The sequence below is a fragment of the Paroedura picta genome, chromosome 5 (genome assembly GCF_049243985.1).
Source record: "Paroedura picta isolate Pp20150507F chromosome 5, Ppicta_v3.0, whole genome shotgun sequence".
Taxonomy (NCBI): Eukaryota; Metazoa; Chordata; class Lepidosauria; order Squamata; family Gekkonidae; genus Paroedura; species Paroedura picta.
The window spans coordinates 102,351,931-102,372,584 of NC_135373.1; the positions used below are offsets into that span (position 1 = coordinate 102,351,931).

Below are 20,654 nucleotides of genomic sequence, written 5' to 3' on the forward strand. Positions count from 1 at the left end.
AAATTACAAGAAGACTGGTAGCAGATCTGGGATTGCTCCTGAGAACTTATTGGTTTTGTTTTCCGTTTCACATTTCATTGCCTCCAGGGATGCAAGGGGGAAATTCACTCCACATCTTCATCCACGGTTGGCTTTTAAGACAGCATTAAAATCAACACCGCTGCTTTCTGTTCTCTCCTCCCTTCCACATTTCCTTCACTTATTTCCCCAGACATTCTGTTTGCTTCTCTGCGCTCCAGTTGCCTGCCAAACTGTGGGAAGGAAACCAGGGTCTGGCACCAGCCACCCCACACTCCGCAATCTAAACAAATGGAAACAGTCTGTCCGCTCCAGAACCTTGTGTTAGGCCTTCCCCAGCTTTTCCTCAAATAACAGAAAAGATATAGTAAACCTGCTGATGCTGCTGTTCTGTCCCCTGCGTGAAGCATAATTGATCTCTATTAGCCCTGCATTCCTCAGCCAGGAAGGAGAGGGTAATAGAAGTAACCGGGGAAGTGTTCAACTACTGTTCCTAAGCAGTCAGAATTTTATCCACTATCGAACTGAAAAGCACATAGTCCGAAAAACAAATGCATGCAAACTTTGCACAGAAGAAGAGTTGGTTCTTATATGCTGCTTTTCTCTACCAGAAGGAGTCTCAAAGTGGCTTACAATCTCCTTCCCTTTCTTCTCCCCACAACAGACGCCCTGTGAGGTGGATGAGGCTGAGAGAGCGCTCATATCACTGCTTGGTCAGAACAGTTTTATCAGTGTCGTGGCGAGCCCAAGGTCACCCAGCTGGCTGCATGTGGGGGAGCGCAGAATTGAACCTGGCTTGTCAGATTAGAAGTACGCACTCCTAACCACTATACAAAACATGTTCTAAGTAGGGTGCCAGCTCTGGGTTGGGAAATGCCTGGAGACTTTGGAGCTGAAGCAGGGAACAGGCGGGATTTGGGCAGGGAGGGACCTCAGTGGAGTCTTAAGGCTAGGAATCCCCTCTCCGAACAGCCATTTTCTCCAGGGGAACTGAGCTTTTTCGTCTGGAGGTGAGTTATAAACCCGGCGGATTCCGAGATCAGAACCCTAGTTCTTGAGGACGGGCATCCTTAGTTTCACATGCCTGACATGGGTATGTGTGGTTTTAGTGTAACCCAATATGAAGCATGCTGTACATGGGAGTGCTGTTCATCTCTATAACAGGATCTGCAAAGGAGTGTCCGGCACCATATTGTAGAATGCATCTGGAAATGTGTGTGTGTGTTTGTGTATCTTAGTCGCCCCTGAAGGTGAGCACAGCAGAGGTCAAACATGGTCATTGTGACATTCAGTGGGGGTGGAGTTGGTTGGTAGGTCCCCGTTCAGATTTTCTAGTTCCTTATCCATTAATCCAACCATAAATACGGAAGATAATTCCCCCCCCCCCTCATATATCCCAAATAAGATTTGGACCACCGAGTATCATCCATCCCCACATTCAGGGATTCCCCCCTCCAAGGGGAGTTTGGATGCCTCTTGGTCCGAAGCCCAGTTCTAGCACTAACTGCTCCCAATTTGTTTATTTATTTATGACTGGGATTTCTATCCTGCCATTTCCTGTAGACTCGTGGTGGGTTACATAAAACAAGTGGGGTACTCCAGGACAAATGAACCAGCAGAAAGTGGGGAGAAAGCTGTACCTCCAAAACAATCACTAGCCTACCCCAGATCACTCATACCCACTTGGGAGACTCTCCCCTACAAAATGTCATGCACCAGTGCCTGGTCTAAACACTGGTTCTGGCACCGAGGGCTTCAATGTGGGTTGCAGCAAGTCTGTGCAGAGCAGACTGGTGAGATATGGCTCAAGGTGGTCCAGAGATTGTCTTGGGGTGCCTCTTCCCCCAGTGCCTGCATTGGCCTTTGTCCTGGGGGCACCCTGCTTTGGAACACTGAGCAGAAGAATTGGGCTGTGGATGCGGAAACAGCAGAGGCCCGGGGCAGAGTCCCTGAACAGGGCAGCGCATGGCATGTGGAGGTCCAGACGGCAGTACGAAGGCTGCCCCGCTGTTCCATGTTCAGCCCAATGGTGCTCTGCTAGGGCCCCGCGAATCCTCAGACCGGGCCTGCCAATTGCAAGGCAGACTTCCCTGTTCCTTCCCGTAGAAAAACGCCACGCAAAGCAAATCTTTCCATCCTCCTTTCTTTGTGTGCTGCGCCGGTTCCCTGCGCGCAGGGAGTTTTGGCCAGGCATCCCTCCACTCGTGCGGGCGCTGCAGGAGCCGGCCCCCTGCTTGTCCTGCGCGTGTGACCGAGGGACCGGGGCGGCCGAGAGAGCGCTCGCCTCGCCTCGCCCGGGGGAAAGGGATCCGGACTGGACTGGAGGCGCCGGCCTTGGCAATCGGGCGAGTGTTCTCCTTGGCGGCGGAAAGAGTTAACGCGGCAGAAACCCAACACTCCGCGCAGATCCCAAGCGCAGCCAGGGGACGGCAGGGAGGGAGGAGAGAGGCTCGGCCCCGGAGCCGGCGGTTGGAGGCGTCTTGGCCAACTGCGAGCTCCCCGGGCAATGGGACGCCAGCAGGCTGGCTTGGCTCGCAGTGGCTCTCCAGGGCGCCGGAGGGCCTGACCACCCCGCAGAAGAGCGGCAGAGGATCCCGCGCAGGCGCCGCCACCAGGGTGAGCCCGAGGGGCCACAGGGACGGGGGACGGGACGGGTCGGAGGGGCCCCGCTCACCGCTTCTCGGGCAGCCCCCTCGGGAGGAGCAGCCCCCCCCCCCCGGGCTTGATCCCACTTCCCTCCTTTGCTCCTCCTCCACTTTTGGCCAAGTTGCCTTCAAGCACCCTGCAGGCTTCCACGGGGGATGGGGATGGGGGGGATCTGATTTGGCTGCCAGACGGAAGGGAGCCGCTTCCTCCGAGGGCAGAAGTCAGCGCCTGTCGGAGACGCCGCAACAGCTGCCCGAAGGTAGGTGCGGGAGCTGCTGACTGACTGCCCAAAGAGCGGGCCCCTTCCCCTTTCAGGTTAGGGGAGGGGGGCGCGGGAGACGCCGCACAATTGAACGTGGCGTTTAGTGATTTGCTCACCGACAATGAGACTTTTTCTGTCAGTGCTGGGTTTGGACATGTGGGATTTCCCCCTCCCCTCCCTTCTGATTATTATTGTCCCATTATACGGAGGGGAACACTGAGGCAGACTGTCCCTTTAATGCCTCTAGCTTTGGGGTTGTGCCTCCAAGCTGCCTGGACATTGGCTTGGGTTGCTAAAGCGCACTTCTAGTTTGGATGGGGTAAAAACGTAGGATCTTAACAGCACAAGCCTAAACAGAATCACAGCTTTCCAATACTGGGAGAGTCAGTGGGTGTCCTTCTGTTTCGCATTGCACTGTCAGCCTACACCATGGCATTCCTGCTCAGCTTTGTTATTTGGATGTTTTACCTGCTAATGGGTAAATGTTAGGGAAGAATTGGCACTTCTCCAAAAGGTCATTTATTTGAACATTGGAGCCAGCAGTCTAAGACTGGTACAGATTTCTTCCGTGAAGGTCTATAGGTTTTTCCGAAAGTAGCCATTTCAAAAGTGTCTTGCTATTTATTTATTACATTTATATACCGCCCTCCCCTAAGGCTCAGGTATATGTACTGATGCTATTTACTAAATTGGGTCATCCACTGTGACCAACTGCTAAATGAATTGAGGCCCTAACCTGACACGATATTGGAAGGGTTATGATTTAGGACTCCTTTCTCCTCATGCAGTGGCAGTGAAATGCACGGGAGTGGATTTCGTCACAGATCTCCCAGTGTCATCTAGGTACGGCATAACTCTCAGGTGATCCCTGGCTCATATCTGGGTTCCCCAAATTCACTTTCAGTCAGTCAGACATCAGCTGTGATTTCCTAGTGGGAGAGCTGTTTTCAAGCTCACAGAGACCCTGATTCAGAAGAAGAGTTGGCTTGTATACACTGCTTTTTACTACCCAAAGGAGCCCCAAAGTAACTTATTACTACTGCTTTCCCTTCCTCTCCCTAAAACAGACACCCTGTGAGGCAGGCAGGGCTGAGAGAGCTCTAAGAGAACTGCTCTGAAGGAACAGCCCTAACTGGAATGTGACTGGCCCAAGGTTACCAAGCTGGATTCATGTAGCGGAGTGGGGAATCAAACTTGGTTCTCTAGATTAGAGCTTGCAGCTCTTAACCATTACACCAAGCTGGGGTTTGCAGATCAGGACCACAGCATGTATGCCATTTGCCCAAAATATTCAGGGAGATAATGCTCATTGCTTAGGATGCCATGTTCTCCTTAGCCACTGTGGTGGTGGTGGTGGTGGGGGTTGCCAGCAGCATATTGGGGAATTCCTGGAGAGGGAGGAGTTTGAGACAGGGCCTCAGTGGTGTCTGGTGCAATAGAGCCCATCCTCCAAAGCATCAATCCAGGGGAACTGATCTCCGTAGTTTGGGGATGAGTTATAATTCTGGGAGATCCCCAGGTCCCACCAGGAGATTGGCATCCCCACTCATTGCTGAGTGGCAGCTGACACATCCCCCCCCCCAAATATCCATATCAACAGTCCAGGATATTGATAGTAACCCTCCAAAAGGGGGGATGAATTTGTTCTCACATAAACCTCTCCTTATGAGCAGAAGTTCCTACTTCTACTGCTATACCTGTTTCCTACCAGCAGGTAGGGAAGAAATAAGTGATATCTGTCCCCGTATCTGGCTTGCCTGGCATACATCCAAGGAAGAGGACTGTGTAGAGCAGGGGTAGTCAACCTGTGGTCCTCCAGATGTCTATGGACTGCAATTCCCATGAGCCCCTGCCAGCATTTGCTGGCAAGGGCTCATGGGAATTGTAATCCATGGACATCTGGAGGACCACAGGTTGACTACCCCTGGTGTAGAGTGCTAATCTTGAGTTGTTTGTGACCTGAGGATAGTCCCCTCATGCGCGAGGCTACCTACTTAGGTAGTAGATTTTGGGTATCGCTGAAGTACCATAAGTGGAAGTCTGAGGGAGATTTCTTGCATTGAGCAGGGGGTTGGATTAGATGCCCTGGAGCAGGGGTAGTTAACATGTGGTCCAGAGTTTGCTGGCAGGTACTCATGGGAATTTTAGTCCATGGACATCTGGGGGACCATACGTTGACTACCCCTGCCCTGGAGGTCTCTTCTACCTCTATGACTCTATGATCTATGTAGATCATACATTTCTCTAGAAATGTTCCTGCTCTTGATTTCTTTAAGTTAATCAGAGCCGCGTCATTGTGCAGGTTCCATTATTTTCAATGGGGCTGGCACAGAAGTTGCTGGATTGGGCCCAGTGTTGACTTGTGCATTGGAGGCGGGTGTCATTTGGATTTTCAGGGATCAAAGTAACTGGGGCTTAATATCATCTGTGTTGTCATGATATTCTGAGGAGGGAAAAGAGAAGGGGGGGAGAGAAAGAGTACATACAAAGAGATTAGACCAGCAGACAGGGGTAGTCAAGCTGTGGCCCTCCAGATGTCCATGGACCAGTGAATTCTGGCAGGGGCCATGGGAATTGTAGTCCATGGACATCTGGAGGGCCGCAGTCTGACTACCCCTGCGTTAAATAAAACATATGAAGATATAAGGTGCAGAAGTCAGAAGCAGGATCCCGGTGGCCGGTTGCAGCAAATGTTAGTCATGGGACCAATATTAATAACATGCCACTGCTGACCCTATCCTGCAAGCATTTCACACTCAGAAAATCCCAACTGCGTTGCTCTTTATAATTAAAGTTAGTTTGAAACATGAACTTGCCAGTGGAACACCTCTGCGGAGAGAATTCTGTCTTGCTGTCTTCTGCCCACTTGAAGGTTTCTTCCATGTAAACACTTGGAACATTCCTACACAAACACACAAACACACACTCACACACTGGATTATGTTTTGTTTTTTGGAGCATCCATATAGCATCATATTGAAATTGTCCATCTTCTGGATTTTTCCTTGTTTCACTGTGTTCTCATCCACACATGTTGGACAATACACTCTCAATGCACTTTAGAAGTAAATTTTCCTGCTGTGCACAGATATTGAAAGTGCATTATCTGACATTTGATATGACTTTTCTAGAAAGAAAACACCAGGGGCATTTCCCTGATTGACCTGCATAGCTCAGGCTAGTCTGATCTCCTCACCTGGGCCCATTCTGCACCCAATGGTTAATGCACCTTCAATGCACCTTAGAAGTGGATTTTCCTGTTCTGCACAGGAAAATCCAGCTGCAAAAGCACACTGAAATTGCATTATCTTCCATGTGCAGAATTAGCCCTGCTTAGTAGTTGGATGGAAGTCTGGCAAGGAAGTCTTGGGTCACAACACAGAGGCAGGCAATGGCAAACCACCTCTGACTGTCTCTTGCCTTGAAAACTGTACGGGTTCCTGTAAATCGGCTGCTACTTGACAGCAAAAACAAACAAAACAGTTCCCTCACACCCATCATTATGGCCACACACATACTGCCCAAGGCAGTGCTTAAAAAAAATCAGTACTTTCTATATTGCCATAACACTACAGGAATATAACTAGTCATTTAAAAAAAAACCCTGAAAAAGCCCTTTGGGGGCAGGGGACGGCAGGCACAAGGGGAGACTGGGGGAAGTATAGAGATTGTCCTTGTGCAGAGACTCCTTTTTACAGCAGATGCCTCTGTCAGGAATCCATGGCTCACTCTATGAATGCAGATGGCTATAGAGCCATGGAACTTCATGGCCCAGCCTCTGACCTTCTCATTGTCTTCATTCTCCTTTCCTCCTCTTCCAGGCCACTATGGAAGCCGTGCAAAGGCGAGTCCATTTGGCTTTCCTTGTCTTCCCGCTTGTGGTGGTGGTTGGGGCTCCCAGGGATGAGTCGAGCCCCCCACAGTTCACAACCACCCTGAGCGGCTGCCGGCGCTGCTGCGATTCTCTGGATGCCCCAGGCTCCTCGGAGACCAGCCCTGGCACAAACAGCCCTCGCACTGTCCCCTACCTGATGCCAGAGGTCCGTCCGTATATCAACCTCACCATTCTGAAGGGTAAGTGTACCTTTGCCCTTGCCTGCCCTTTCCCACACCTCTTCCCTATGTGGTAGGAGAGATGCATAAGGAGACACATGGCCAAGTCATGGGGGGAGAGAGAAAAGGTGCCCAAGGGACAGGAGAGCAACAAAGCCCAGGGAAGAATCACTTGCTGCACAAAAGCCACAGTTTGACCACTCTTGTGACACTTTCATTGGGTGCTGCTTCCTCCCATTGTGGGTTTCTCCTTCCTTGTGCTGTCTCTGTTCTGTTTGTGCTGCTTCTTAATGTTTTCAAGTATTTAATCTGAGCCAGAGTTTCTGTGGCTGTGGCCTATTGCCCTTGGCTTGGCTCCAGTGGGACTGCGTCCGTGGATGAAAGGTTTCTGCCCCATAGAGTGGGGACCTTTCTTGCCTCTCCTCTCCTGCTGCAGTTCAAAGGACTCCCCAGAATGCTGTTCCTGGAGATCCCCAGGGGATGCATCTGGAGGAGTATTTGGAGCGGCAGCAGGAATGCAGGAGGCAAGAAAGCCGTGCTCTGCGGGCAGAAACCCTTCAGTCTACGGAAACGCTCTGCTGCATCCAAACCCCTGCCTTGCATTCTGCTTCCCCCTCCAAACACGCTGCTGGCAGCTGCAGCAGCCTTTTATCATGGCTGCCAAGCAAAGGGCTTGTGCATGCAAGCATGGTGTGGGGCAGAGTTTCCAGGCCACCCACAAGCTGTTTTTATCCTGAGATTCTGCCCAAAGTCCCTCTTTCCCCTCTTTTCGCAGGAGACAAAGGAGATCAAGGAGAGCCTGGAATTCCTGGGAAATGGGGCAAAGAAGGACCTCCTGGTGAACGGGGAGCTCAGGGCCCGAAGGGGAACAAGGGACAGATGGGTGCTCCAGGGGATCCTTGTAAGCACCAGTATGCCGCTTTCTCAGTCGGCCGTAAGAAGGCCCTGCACAGCAGTGAGGGCTACCAGGCCTTGATCTTTGACACCGTCTTTGTGAATCTCTACAGCCACTTTGATATGTTCAAGGGCAAGTTCTACTGCTACGTGGCCGGCCTCTACTTTTTCAGCCTCAATGTCCACACCTGGAATTTCAAGGAGACCTACATGCATGTCATGAGGAATGACCAAGAAGAGGTCATCCTCTATGCCCAGCCCAGTGACCGTAGCATCATGCAGAGCCAGAGCCTGATGCTGGAGCTGCGGGAAAATGACGAGGTCTGGGTGCGCCTCTACAAGCGAGAGCGAGACAACGCCATCTACAGCGATGACGTGGACATCTACATCACCTTCAGCGGCTACCTGATCAAGCCCAGCCTTGAATAACTCCGGCCCTTCCAAGTACGTCTTCTGCTTCGCCTGCATTCTCTTCACTGCCTGCCACTGCTGCAATCACACACAGAAGGAATGGAAGGACCTGGATATTCGGGAGATACTTTTCGAGTATGCGGTGCCGAAACCAGGGTGGATCTACCTTTCTGGACAGAAATGTGCCATTCAAGGAAAATTGCCTGCTGGCTTTTGTAACCATGCTCACTTGGGAGGGGGATACCTTGAAGTTAACAGGGGGAGTCCCCAGGTTACCCAGATCCTTCTCACCTGCTGTATCTCAGGCTTTGCCTTTATGGGAGGGTTGAAGCACAGGTGTTCTAGTGATAATTTCCTAATCACTAGCACTTCTTTTTGCACAAAGGGCAATTTACCTGTTATATCTTCATAAAATTTCCAAGCCACATAATAGCTCAACAGCCTGCAAGGTGCTTACAATAATTATTGGCAGCAAAAACCATGTATGGGGCTGCCAGATGTGGCAGGTCATGAATCACGCAGGCTTCATCTTGTTCAATCAGAGTTGAGTTAGCCAACCTCTGCATGGGTATAGGCCCATCCTCCAGGAACTGGTTGCAATTTAAGTTTACTTGTCATTATTCAAATTTGCTTGTATTAGCAAATAGGTTTAAAATTCATGTGGCCCGACATGCATTATGACAGGGTTCAAAAGGAGCTAGAAGGGACTTAAGCCTCAACCTACTTAGCCACTGAACCAGCTTCACACTCTGTTGCAATTGGCTAGATTGAACTCTGGAACAGCTCTGAAAGCTGCTCACTGCTCATTTTAAGGCCAGGATCCAGCACACCTTCTTTGTAGGGAAGCATTGGTGAGCTGGACTGCAGGCTGTGTTTGGGGAACTTAGTAGCTGACTCGTCGTAATTCCAGTTCAAAACTTGTGCCAAAAATACAGGGAAATGTAAGCAAAGGAGTGATATAATCATGGGTATCAGCCTCTGCTCAGCATGGGAATATAGGATCATTTGCACATGGGGAGACAGGCCATGGCTCTGTCCTGCTTTGCCCTTGATTTAGTCTTGGCCTCCCTAAGAGGTACTGGTCACATTCCAGGAATGGGTCAAATAGTGCAAACTCTTCCCATCTAGCCCTTCTATTTCGCACCAAATGAGACAAGATAATGGGTGATTCATTACTGGAACTCTGGTGTGTGTGGTGGTTTTTCAAAAGCAGCCTCCCCAGAGAAGGGGGGATCTGTTTAGCATTACAGTAGTGGGAGAGGGAGAGTTTAACCCTTTGCTCCAAACCATGTTTAAGATCTAAAGCCTAGTCTCAATACACATACCACGAAGCTGCAGTTTGCTCAACAGAGAGAAAACATGGGGGCAGGGGGAGAATATCCAGCTTGCAGTGTTTCCCATGGCTTCACTTCATTTTTGTCTTATGGCAAGGTTAGATTCTAGACTAAATTTCCTAATAGTGGAATGGAACTTTTCTGCCTCCCCCTCCCACTGCAGCCCCCTGACCTCCAGTAAGTACTGCTCCCGAGGGATAGGGGAGCCCATGAGTGAAGTCTGCAGCAAGAAGGGGGGATTGGTAGAAGTTGCCCATTCAGTCTGGATCCAGCTCATACAATAAATCCATTTGGGGAGAGGGACGATAGAAGAGTTACTGTATTCCTTCTCAAGATGCTAAGGACATTTCAGGTACCTAGAGGCCATCTAGTGCAGTCCCACCAAGGAGCCATTCTTGTCCACACCGTAACGAGCCAGGGGTCCTTCCTCATCCAAACAGCACAGCGAGCCAAGAGTCACTTCAGAGGATATGAAGGTAACATACTCCTGGTGAGCCATTCTGTCTTACCTGTGGCCTCTACGAAATTATGCTGACCTACCTCAAAGGGTTATTGTCAGGATTACTGAGAGCATTTCTGTGAAAACTCTCAGTGTGCTACACGGATGCCAAGCATGGGTACGAACTGTACTCTGTTTAAAAACGACTTCTGTGCATGAATGACAAGTTTCCTTTCCCTTGTGGAAAACTGCAATCCTGAACAGAGCTCTGCTTTTTGCAAGTCCATCGAAGGCAATAGGCTTAGAAGAGCATAACTAAGCTAAGGATTGCTCTGCAGGTTTGTTCAGACAGCAGATGGGGAAAGATCCCCCACTGCTACCCTGCCATAGCAGAAGTGTCCCTCAGTAAGTTTTGGAGGCAGTGCAGAGCATGCATTGTAACTGGAGCCACTGGAGAGCCCTGCAGAGCAGGGTTACCTGGAGGGGAGCCCTGAAGAAGCCTTTTGCTGATTCAGATGGGGAAGTTTGGGACTGACTGAATTCCTCCTCTGCAGAGTGCAGGCTGGAAAACCAGATGTTGTATATTTACAATGTGTGGTGTGACGGCGTCCCTGTGTCTCTAGGGAACAACAGGAATTTCTAACACTGAATAACTTCCAGACCTGAGCTTTGAACTCTTGGAGCCTCCGCCTGGTTTCCAGTTTCAGCAGAGTTTTCAAATGCTTCCGCTGAGAAACAGTTTCGGGGGAGTTCTCAACTGCTCCCGGCGAGAAACTTAGCCATGAATATCAAGAAAGCGTCAGACAGTGTGTGTTTGGTTGGGTTATTGGCTTGCTTTTGGGTGCTAAAGGAGGCTTCTGATACTTGGTGCTACCAAAGCCCCTGTGGGGCTAAGTCAGGCTACTGGGGAATAATTGGTGCTTACAGGGGGGTTACGCTGGGTAATGTGGACTCAATTGACTGTGGGATTTATGGTGCTTTACAGAAAAACAAAACTAGCCAATGAGAACTGTATATTTATATATATTCATATTTTCTAAATATTAAAACTTCTTACTTGCACTTTGAAATGAGTTTTCTTCCTTGATTACTCTCCTTCCTCATGAGTAGTTAGTGGTATGTCACATGGTGACTACTTACGCATTGCAGAATTGGCTCTGGCATTTGACTTCTTGAGAAGTGTATATTTTTATGCAAAAGGAAAGGGGCTTATGAATGAGGCTTGGAGGCAGTGGCTGAAATACTTGGAGAATGCCTGGATTCTGATAAACACGACGACTGACAAACACCATTCTCCTTTTTCCAAAGGAAACATACACAGGATCAGGTTATCAACTTCAAGATGATGGACACTCAGAACTTAGACCTGTACTTGATAGAACTTCCCAAGGTCGGGAGATAAAGGGAATGAGTTATAGACCTCAGGTCCTCATGGTAACCGACTGCTTCAGTGACTCCATCCAGCCACCTCATTCTCTGTCGTCCCCTTCTTCTTTTGCCCTCAATCGCTCCCAGCATTAGGCTCTTCTCCAGGGAGTTCTTCTTTCTCATGAGGTGGCCAAAGTATTTGAGTTTCATCTTCAGGATCTGGCCTTCTAAGGAGCAGTCAGGGCTGATCTCCTCTAGGAGATCGCAAGAGTCTTCTCCGGCACCAGAGTTCAAAAGCCACAATTCTTTGATGCTCAGCCTTCCTTATGGTCCAACTTTCACAGCCATACATTGCAACTGGGAAGACCATAGCCTTTACTAAACACACTTTTGTTGGCAGGGCTGACCAGGGCTAATTACCAGTCTGGAGGTTCAGTCACCAAACAGCATCCCCAGTTGACCCTGCCATTATGCCAAATCTCTTCAGTATGGCCATCCTCCTTCCTGCAGGGGTCACTAGACAGGCACTGGAAAGATGGAGTACCAAGACCTTGACTGACAAATGGGTGCGATTGTTAAAGTTTATGAGGCCGCAAGTCTCTAGTGGATGATGTAGAGTCTTCCTTATTATTCCTGACCAGCCAGGAATTGCAGTATTTTCCAGTGTTGTGAGGGTCCAGCTGGGTCAAGAGTTGGGAAAAGCAGACAATGTTTTTAAAACTCAAGCAATTTTTTACAAGCTTTGCTAATAGTATGTGGGCAAGCAAAGTTATAAAAACAGCTGGTAGGAAACGTGGGGGAAAGCTTGTGGCCAGCTTGCTAAACACCAAAACTCTGGAAGTCAAACAGGAACTTGTTTTGTGGCCTTTATATGTGCAGAAAATGTCTGAGTGTATCTTCTGAATGGAGACAAGTGTTTCGGATGCCACACAAACAAACAGGTAACAACTGGTTCTCCAAAGTAGACAGATGATGGAGGTGTAATCCCAGATTCTCTGAGGCATAGGTCCCACAGAGGATACAATTTGTCTATGGGCTGAGAGAGAGAGAGAGAGAGAGAGAGACTCTTAGGAATCATTAGAGATGCTGCAAACTTCAGCTCAAGGGTTTTTATTTGATGAATTTACAGGTTAGCTGTGTCCCCTACACAGAATTTGAAAGGCACCTGAAGGCTCAAACAGATTGGGGAGGCCCTGTTGCAAATGACTTGCAATGGCTATGGTGCTGCTAAACTCCATTTTAGGGCTTTGTGCGTAGACAACCAATCAGAGCAATTCTTCATCATTAACACTACAGACTGTCTAGGGAAGGGCCGGTCTTCTCCATAAAAAATAAGTAGAGACGCCCATGAAACATTGCAAGAACACTCATTTAGGAAATAATTTCCTTTTCATTTTCATGTGGATTATACGTGCATAGTGACAAGCACTGACATGTATCTTTTTTAGTAGTGTGAAAGTTTAGAAAATAATTTTTCTGGGAGCACTGAGGGAAGCAGAAAGGAAATTGTAATTCCTATAAGAATGTGCATATAGAGTCCAGCAGCTCAACAGCCATTGACAGCTACCAAGTGATGCTGCTGTAATGCACAGAGGGACCCAGAAATACTACGTTTCAACTCAAATTTGCCCCTTTTTTCCTTTCAACAATGTGCTCTTTAACAAGTGTAAGCAGGAGGAGGGGAGAAGACAGCTGTGGCCACGGTAGTCTTTACAGACGTGCAGACATTATTTTCCTGTAATTGAACTGAATTGAGCAGCACAGGGTAGTTGTTGAACATTCAGCTCTGTTGATCTGTATCTATGGGCAGGGTGTGAACTGAAATGAACTGACTAAGCATTCCTAGAAGTCAGTGAGAGTGATTCTACCTTACCCTTCCTCCTGATGTTCTTTGAAAGAAACTCTGTTAAAGTAGAGATGCACATTAACATATTAACTAACCCAAAAACTGATACCAAATTATTAGAGCCTCTTGTGGCGCAGAGTAGTAAGGCAGCTGACATGGTGTCTGAAGCTCTGCCCATGAGGCTGGGAGTTTGATCGCAGCAGCCAGCTAAAGGTTGACTCAGCCTTCCATCCTTCCGAGGTCGGTAAAATGAGGACCCAGATTGCTTGCTGGGGGGTAAACGGTAGTGACTGGGGAAGGCACTGGCAAACCACCCCATATTGAGTCTGCCATGAAAACGCTAGAAGGCATCACCCCAAGGGTCAGACATGACCCGGTGCTTGCACCGGGGATACCTTTACCTTATATAATTAACTAGGGGCAAAGCCCGTTGTGTCCAAGAATATAACGGCGCTAGAGCTTGGCAGTGGGAAGAGGAAGGGGAGGAGTTGTCCAGTTTGTAAGGGCATGGGGTTGAATGTGTGTGTTGTGTGGGAGGTTGTAGTGGCGTGGTGGCAAATGAGGGCATGGGTGTGGAGATATGGGTGTCAAGAACCTGTGATTTGGAATGTTCGTTGAGTGTGGGAGAAGACTGACCTTTGGGAATTGTGGCATAGTGGTTACAGATGAGCTTTCCAGAGCCATGTCTTCAGATATGTGAAGGGAAAATCAGACTGGAGACTCTTCTTAGGGGAAGATTACATGGCAACCAATTCCCCCCAGTTCTGCGTCATTTCCCTTCTTGTGGGAATTAGGCCACAGACACTGAAATGTGTGCCCACATGCTTCTTTTATGGTTGCTCCTTAGAAGAATGGATTTTGTACCCTATTGCTTAATACCCAAAGGAGTCTCAAAGCGGTTCACAAACACCTTTTCCATTCGTCTCTCCACAATAGTCAACCTGTGAGGTATGTGGGGTTGTGAGAGGTCTGAGAGAACTGGGAATGGGCCGCAGTGACCCAACAGGCCTCAGGTGTCACAAAGCATTTTCCAATCATCTTCCCTTCCTCTCCCTCTCACTATTTACAGTTTCAGGCTGTAAGTATTTATTTAGATCTTTCTGCACTTTCCAGACTCACAGGACTGATGCTGGGCTGCCTGTCTGTGCCCCAGAATACAAACAGTTGCTGGTAAGGGCTGGCCATAGCCCATAGCCCAGGAGAGATACATCTGCACCACTCCCTCCCAACTGCAGGCAAAAATGGCTCCTTTGAAGGCTGGACTCTGAGGCATTGTATGATTTTGAAGTCCCACCTCCAAACCTCCAGGAATATTTCCAACCCAGGGGTAGCCAACCTACAGGTGTGGCCTGGAGAGCTCCTGGAATTACAGCTCACCTGCAGAGTATAAAGATCAGCTCCCCAGGCAGAAAGGGCTACTTTGGACAGGGTTGTGGTAGAGAACAAATATTTAAGGCCTCCCACACAGGTGGTTGTTGTTGAATTGAAAGACTTGAGGCATACGGCACAGGGTCGTTGTGCAGATGAAACAGGAGACAAAAGAGCCAGTTTCCTCTGCAGAATAACGCTGTGCAGTGGCCTCAAATCTGCAGACAGTTGCAAAGAAGAAAGACACATGGCTTGGCTGTGTCTAACCCCTGGCCAGAGCAGTATTTTAAGTGAAAAGGGGCTTTTCTGTGGGCTCCCTGTCAGCCATCTGCTTGGCAGAAGGGGAAAGTCCCCCCCCTCAAAAGGAAGGCCCTCAGGCTCCCCTGCGTTGCTCTTGGAAAGGCCTCCTTCCCTCAGTCAGGGCCTGTCAGAGGCTCCTTCGCAGCAGGCCTGAAGGGGGGAGGAGGAGCACTTTGCAGCCTCCGGCCAGCTCTGTCAGGGTTCTGAGGCAATTTACAGTTGGACATGGCAGTTAGGACAGCCTTGGGGCGAAAAGGGCTGGCACAGCCTCTGTTCTCATCTCCCTTGGCAGCCCTACTGACCTCCTCTCCCTTTGGTGGTCAGGGGCAGACTGGCAGCCATTTCTCCAGATTGCTCCTGGCTGAATGGAATTTTGGTCTGTCCTGGTGAGGGGCCAAAGCGCCTTCCGATTGGCCCCTCTGCTTGTCAGTCCAGGGCCATGGGACCAATTGTTGCCCTTCCTCATCACAGACTGAGCCCACCCCAACACCCCTTACAGTTTTATTAAGAGGGAAAAGATATAACAGATTATTAATATAATACTTTTTATTGTATTAATACAGTCATAATCACTCCAAACTGACAGCACAAATCCCATTGTTGGATGCTTATTTAATGTTATTTAATATCCTCATGTGCTCTCTTGCCAACTGAACTGAATTTTTGGACTTGGGTGTTACCAATAAGCCAATGACACTCAGTTCTACCTCCTGATGAGCCAAAAAACCCCCAGCAACTTGCCAGATGTTTGGAGGCTGTGGCTGAGTCTCCTGAAACTGAACCCAAAGATGTAGCTGGGTAGGAAGGGACCAAGGAGAAAGCATGCCTGCCCAGCCTGAATGGCATGTAGCTTACTGACAGATGGCCAGGAATTTTGGAGTGATATTTGATGCCTCCCTTTCCGTGGAGACTCAAGTTACTAGGGTAGCTCAGCAGGCATTTTTCCATCTTCACCAGGCTAAGCTATTAGCACCCTACCTGGCACTTAACTACAATGATTTATTTATTTATTTATTTATTTATTTATTTATTTATTTATTTATTTATTTATTTATTTATTTATTTATTTATTTATTTATTTATTTGTGTGTCACTTCCATAGGACTCTGTGCGCTGCCAATTTGAACTGGCTGGTGATCCCTGGCCCACGAGACATATGCTTGGCTCTTATCCAGGGCCTGGGCATTTTGGTCTGGACCCCAGCCTGGTAGAATGAGCTTGCAAAAGAACTGTGGGCCGTTCAGGAGCTTATAGAATCATAGAATTGAATCATAGAGTTGGAAGGGGCCATAGAGGCCATCTAGTCCAACCCCCTGCTCAACGCAGGATCAGCCCTAAGCATCCTAAAGCATCCAAGAAAAGTGTGTATCCAACCTTTGCTTGAAGACTGCCAGTGAGGGGGAGCTCACCACCTCCTTAGGCAGCCTATTCCACTGCTGAACAACTCTGACTGTGAAAAATTTTTTCCTGATATCTAGCCTATATCGTTGTACTTGTAGTTTAAACCCATTACTGTGTGTCCTTTCCTCTGCAGCCAATGGGAACAGCATCCTGCCCTCCTCCAAATGACAACCTTTCAAATACTTAAAGACAGCTATCATGTCCCCTCTCAACCTCCTTTTCTCCAGGGTGAACATTCCCAAGTCCCTCAACCTATCTTCATAGGGCTTGGTCCCTTGGCCCCAGATCATCCTCGTTGCTCTCCTCTGTACCCTTTCAATTTTATCTACGTCCTTCTTGAAGTGAGGCCTCCAGAACTGCACACAGTACTCCAGGTGTGGTCTGACCAGTGCCGTATACAATGGGACTATGACATCTTGTGATTTTGATGTGATGCCCCTGTTGGTACAGCTTGCACAGTTCCAAAGGGCCTAAAAAACAGAGCTCTTCTGCCAGGCATTTGGTTGGGGCCAATGATTCACAGAATAACATCTAGCTGGCCCCCTCCTACAAGAGTTCTTCCCCTGCAATACGAGTAGTCTCACAATTAAGATCATATACCAGTGTATAACAGAATCAAAATGCACTTTATGTTTTTAACTGTTTGAACTATTTTAGTGATTTTTGATGTGATGTTTTATCCCTTGTAAACCTCCCCATGCCAGTATGCCAGGTTCTCTCACCCTCCACAAGTGTGCTGGAAATGGCAGAAGAGAACAACGCGCTTTACATGCAACTCTCTTCTGCCTGTCAATCAATCCAGGCAGCCAATCCCCTTTCTTCATGTTTTAAAGGTCCCGTGATGGTTGCTAAGTTTTTTTGTTCCATCCATAGTTTAAATGCCTATGCATATAACTTTTAAAAATTAATCTTGTTTTTTTTTTGGGGGGGGGACTTTAGAGAGGCATGCTTTGTGTTACAACTTTGGGAAGAAAAATTATTTTAAAAAAGACATTCTTGTCCCCAGGAACAAGGGAGAAGGAGGCGGGTGCGAGGGCAGGACGAGGCAGGTGCCTTTAGAGCGTTTGAGCCTCCATACCTTCCCTCTGCTGGTTGCCTGCTGGTTGCTCTCCTGTAGCTCGCGCTAAATAGGTTGGGGAATCCACTTTATGCGATTCCCCAATTAGCGCTTTAAAAGGAGGGTGTAGCCGGCCTGGAAGCCTGAATACTGGATGTTGGGGATGTCATATGGAGGGGCCAAAATATAACGGCTGCTTAAGGTAAGCATTTCGCTACATTTAATGGGTGCGGAAATACCCAGGGAACTAACCCTTGCCCTTTTGCACTTCTCTCCATTTTTCTCTTTTATTTCTCCTCACTACATTTATTTGTCCCCACTACTTGCTTTTTCAGGATGCCAATTGTGACTGCCTAGCAAGCAAGAAGTCTTACAAAATGGGAGTCCTTTCTTCAATCCACCTGGGGAAAGACACGCTCCCAGACAAATTCATCATAATTAAATGGAAGCCGGGAAAGGCTACAGGGGGAAATGAATTTTCCACTGACATCAAAAGAAATGGAAATCCAATATAACATAACCAACATAAAATAGCTATTTTAAAAAATAACAAATATGAACCCAAAACCAGAATAAAAACCAGTGTGTGCATAAAGGTAAAGGTATCCCCTGTGCAAAAACCGAGTCATGTCTTACCCTTGGGGTGACGCCTTCTAGCGTTTTCTTGGCAGACTCAATACAGGGTGGTTTGCCAGTGCCTTCCCCAGTCATTGCCGTTTTACCCCCCCAGCAAGCTGGGTACTCATTTTACCGACCTCGGAAGGATGGAAGGCTGAGTCAACCTTGAGCCGGCTGCTGGGATCAAACTCCCAGCCTCATGGCCAGAGCTTCAGACACCATGTCGGCTGCCTTACCACCCTGCGCCACAAGAGGCATATCTCTACACAAAACCTAGGATATTTTAACCCAGTGGGGTCTGGGTGTCAGTTCTACAACTAGTTACACGTGTATTTCTGGCCAAACTGAGTATGAAAGCAGGAGCCATATTTGTTCCTCATATATTTTTCTCCCAGTCACCTATTAAACTTTCCTCCCTGGTGAGTTCAGATTCCAGGGTGTAAACTGCACAGAGCTTTTATTCCAACCCCAGATCAATTCAGTCCCTGCCCTCTACACTGAATGTGATTTCCGTTTGGATTTGGGGCAATTTAAATTTTCCTTCTGCAGCAAGAAGGATTGATCCGGAGTGACCCTACCTTTATTGTGTGATATCTTAGAGTGCTTTTAATCCTGAATATATTATAAAATCGCATTGTTTTGAATCTGGGCTCTCCTCCATGGTAGAGGACCCGTGATTGGCTACAGGTGGTCATGTGACAAACCTGCCTTAAAGGAGAAGCCCCTAATTTCCCTCAACTTCTGTTGGTCTTGGATTTTGTTTTCTGCCTTCTTCGATCCTCTTACACCCCCCCCCCTTCAAGAAAAGAAAGGATTTTTTCCTCCCTCCTCTGCCTTCTTGGATCCTCTCCCCCCTTCAAGAAAACAAAGAAAGAGTCTCCATTTGCCTTCCCCCCCCCTCTTCTGAGCCTCCCTAACCATGTGCAGAACACTTTCCTGTTTCAATGGGAGGGGGGGGGAGAGGAAGACCCGAGTTCAAAGCGATCTTCAACAGGATTGACAATGGAATAAACAAAGTAAGTGCAGACTCTGCCCAGGACTGATCTAGATCTTGAAGATCTTCAAGAAAAGGCTCAAGAGTCTATGAAGAGATCAGCTTCCTTTACCTGCACACCACTTCTAATGATCCAACCAGGCTGCTCACACACCTTCGCCTCCCACAATATACATAAATGCAGCTGACCCATGAACAAATGCTGATATATAATTTAGCCTTCCAATGACTGTCCCCAGTCTGTGGTTTCTTGGTTTCTAAAAAGCTGGAAGCATGATAACATCTATGCAGAAAGGTCTCCTGGAAGCAAACCACTCGTATCTGAAGATGCTATATATGGCCTTCCTCCCACTGAATCCTTTCTTGAGGTAAATTAGTATAAGAGAGAGAGAGAGAGAGAGAGAGAGAGAGAGAGAGAGAGAGAGAGAGAGAACAAGCAACTAGCCTGAAGTCACCCAGTAAGTTTCTGGGAAGAGCAGGGAATTGAACCCGCACTTGTTTATTCTAAACACAAATACCACACCTGTACCTGTCTATTCTAAACACAAATACCACAATGGTCCTTTGTTAAAAGTTTGCAACTATGCCTCAAAAACTCTTCCACCCAAGGTTGCCCCTTTTTTCCAGATTAAATTCTGATGCCTACAACAGCCATCTATTCTAGAAGAATTTAGCAAGTAAAGGTAATGTTCTTTCATTTCATCACCAAGCTGAGCAAATCTCTTCCTGCTAATCCCCTTCCCCCCCCCCACAGGAATGGGGGGGGGGAGTGATTCAATACTGGAATTGTATACACAACATCTCTACTTCCAACTGACTAAGCTAAAGGACCTGATGGATATCACATAAATGAGTTACAAGTTAAGCACATCCTGTTTGCACATTCAGGGCCCACAGACCACTTTTCAAAATATTTCTCAGTATTCATCCTTGCGCCGCTCCTTGCAGCTGAGCGCCACTGCAGGGGGTTGAATCCAGTGCGCTGAACCACTCTGGGTGGCATTAATGAGACACGCAGACTGTTTTCTCGTTAATTCCAAAATTAGGTGGGACTCTGCTGTGCTGAGAATAAACTGGATCAATTAAGTCCATTTTGCATGTGTTTACTTCGCATCATTTGTCCTGCTTCTGTGATATAGTTCTTAGAAGAGGCTGACATTATTTGACCATGAAAAGAGTGACAGAAAGGTGGAGGGGAGCCTGAAGATAGGAAGAGAAATCACAGAGATTCGGGGGCAGATTGGGGTGTGGGAGAGAGAACAGCAAAGAAGCACCACACATTTCAGATATTCAGGCTCCAAACATACCTATTCCATTCGGTTTATTTTAAATTTTTTCTGCCCTGCCCTTTCATTTTGCACGAGATTCCCAAGATGGCTCAACAAGAGCAATTTAAACTATTCCGTGATCGTCTTTTCCAGAATTGCTGGTGCAGCATTGACAGGATTTGGGGTGAAGAGGAACCTCAGCAGAGTATCATGATGTGGAGTCCACCCTCCAAAGCAGCCACTTTCTCCAGGGGAATTGATCTGTCATCTGGAAATGAGCTTTAATTCCAGGGGATCTGGGGCCTGAACCAGGGGACTGGCTTGCATAGTGCAGTGGGAGGCAAGGCTGCCAGCAATTTTCCTTTCCATCCATCCTG

At 48.1% G+C, this 20,654-nt stretch overlaps 1 protein-coding gene across 2 annotated transcripts; it reads left to right on the top strand.

Moving 5' to 3' along the window:
- The first annotated feature begins 2,219 nt into the window (after nt 1-2,219).
- C1QTNF6 (C1q and TNF related 6) lies at nt 2,220-11,127 on the top strand. 2 transcript variants are annotated; one of them, XM_077339599.1, is made up of 3 exons: nt 2,220-2,634; nt 6,748-7,000; nt 7,755-11,127. In XM_077339599.1, exons 2-3 carry the CDS (start codon nt 6,754-6,756, stop codon nt 8,300-8,302), a joined length of 795 nt encoding a protein of 264 aa, XP_077195714.1. In that variant the 5' UTR covers nt 2,220-2,634; nt 6,748-6,753; the 3' UTR covers nt 8,303-11,127. The 2 variants fall into 2 exon arrangements, with proteins under 2 accessions (XP_077195714.1, XP_077195715.1); XM_077339600.1 differs by lacking the exon at nt 2,220-2,634 and adding an exon at nt 2,730-2,923.
- Nucleotides 11,128-20,654: the final 9,527 nt, after the last annotated feature.

Bases quoted from the DNA above. Each gene is read 5' to 3' on its own strand.
- C1QTNF6 (XM_077339599.1), top strand. From the start codon at position 6,754: ATGGAAGCCGTGCAAAGGCGAGTCCATTTGGCTTTCCTTGTCTTCCCG. The intron at 7,001-7,754 runs GTAAGTGTACCT...CTCTTTTCGCAG, and splicing joins CAACCTCACCATTCTGAAGG to GAGACAAAGGAGATCAAGGA.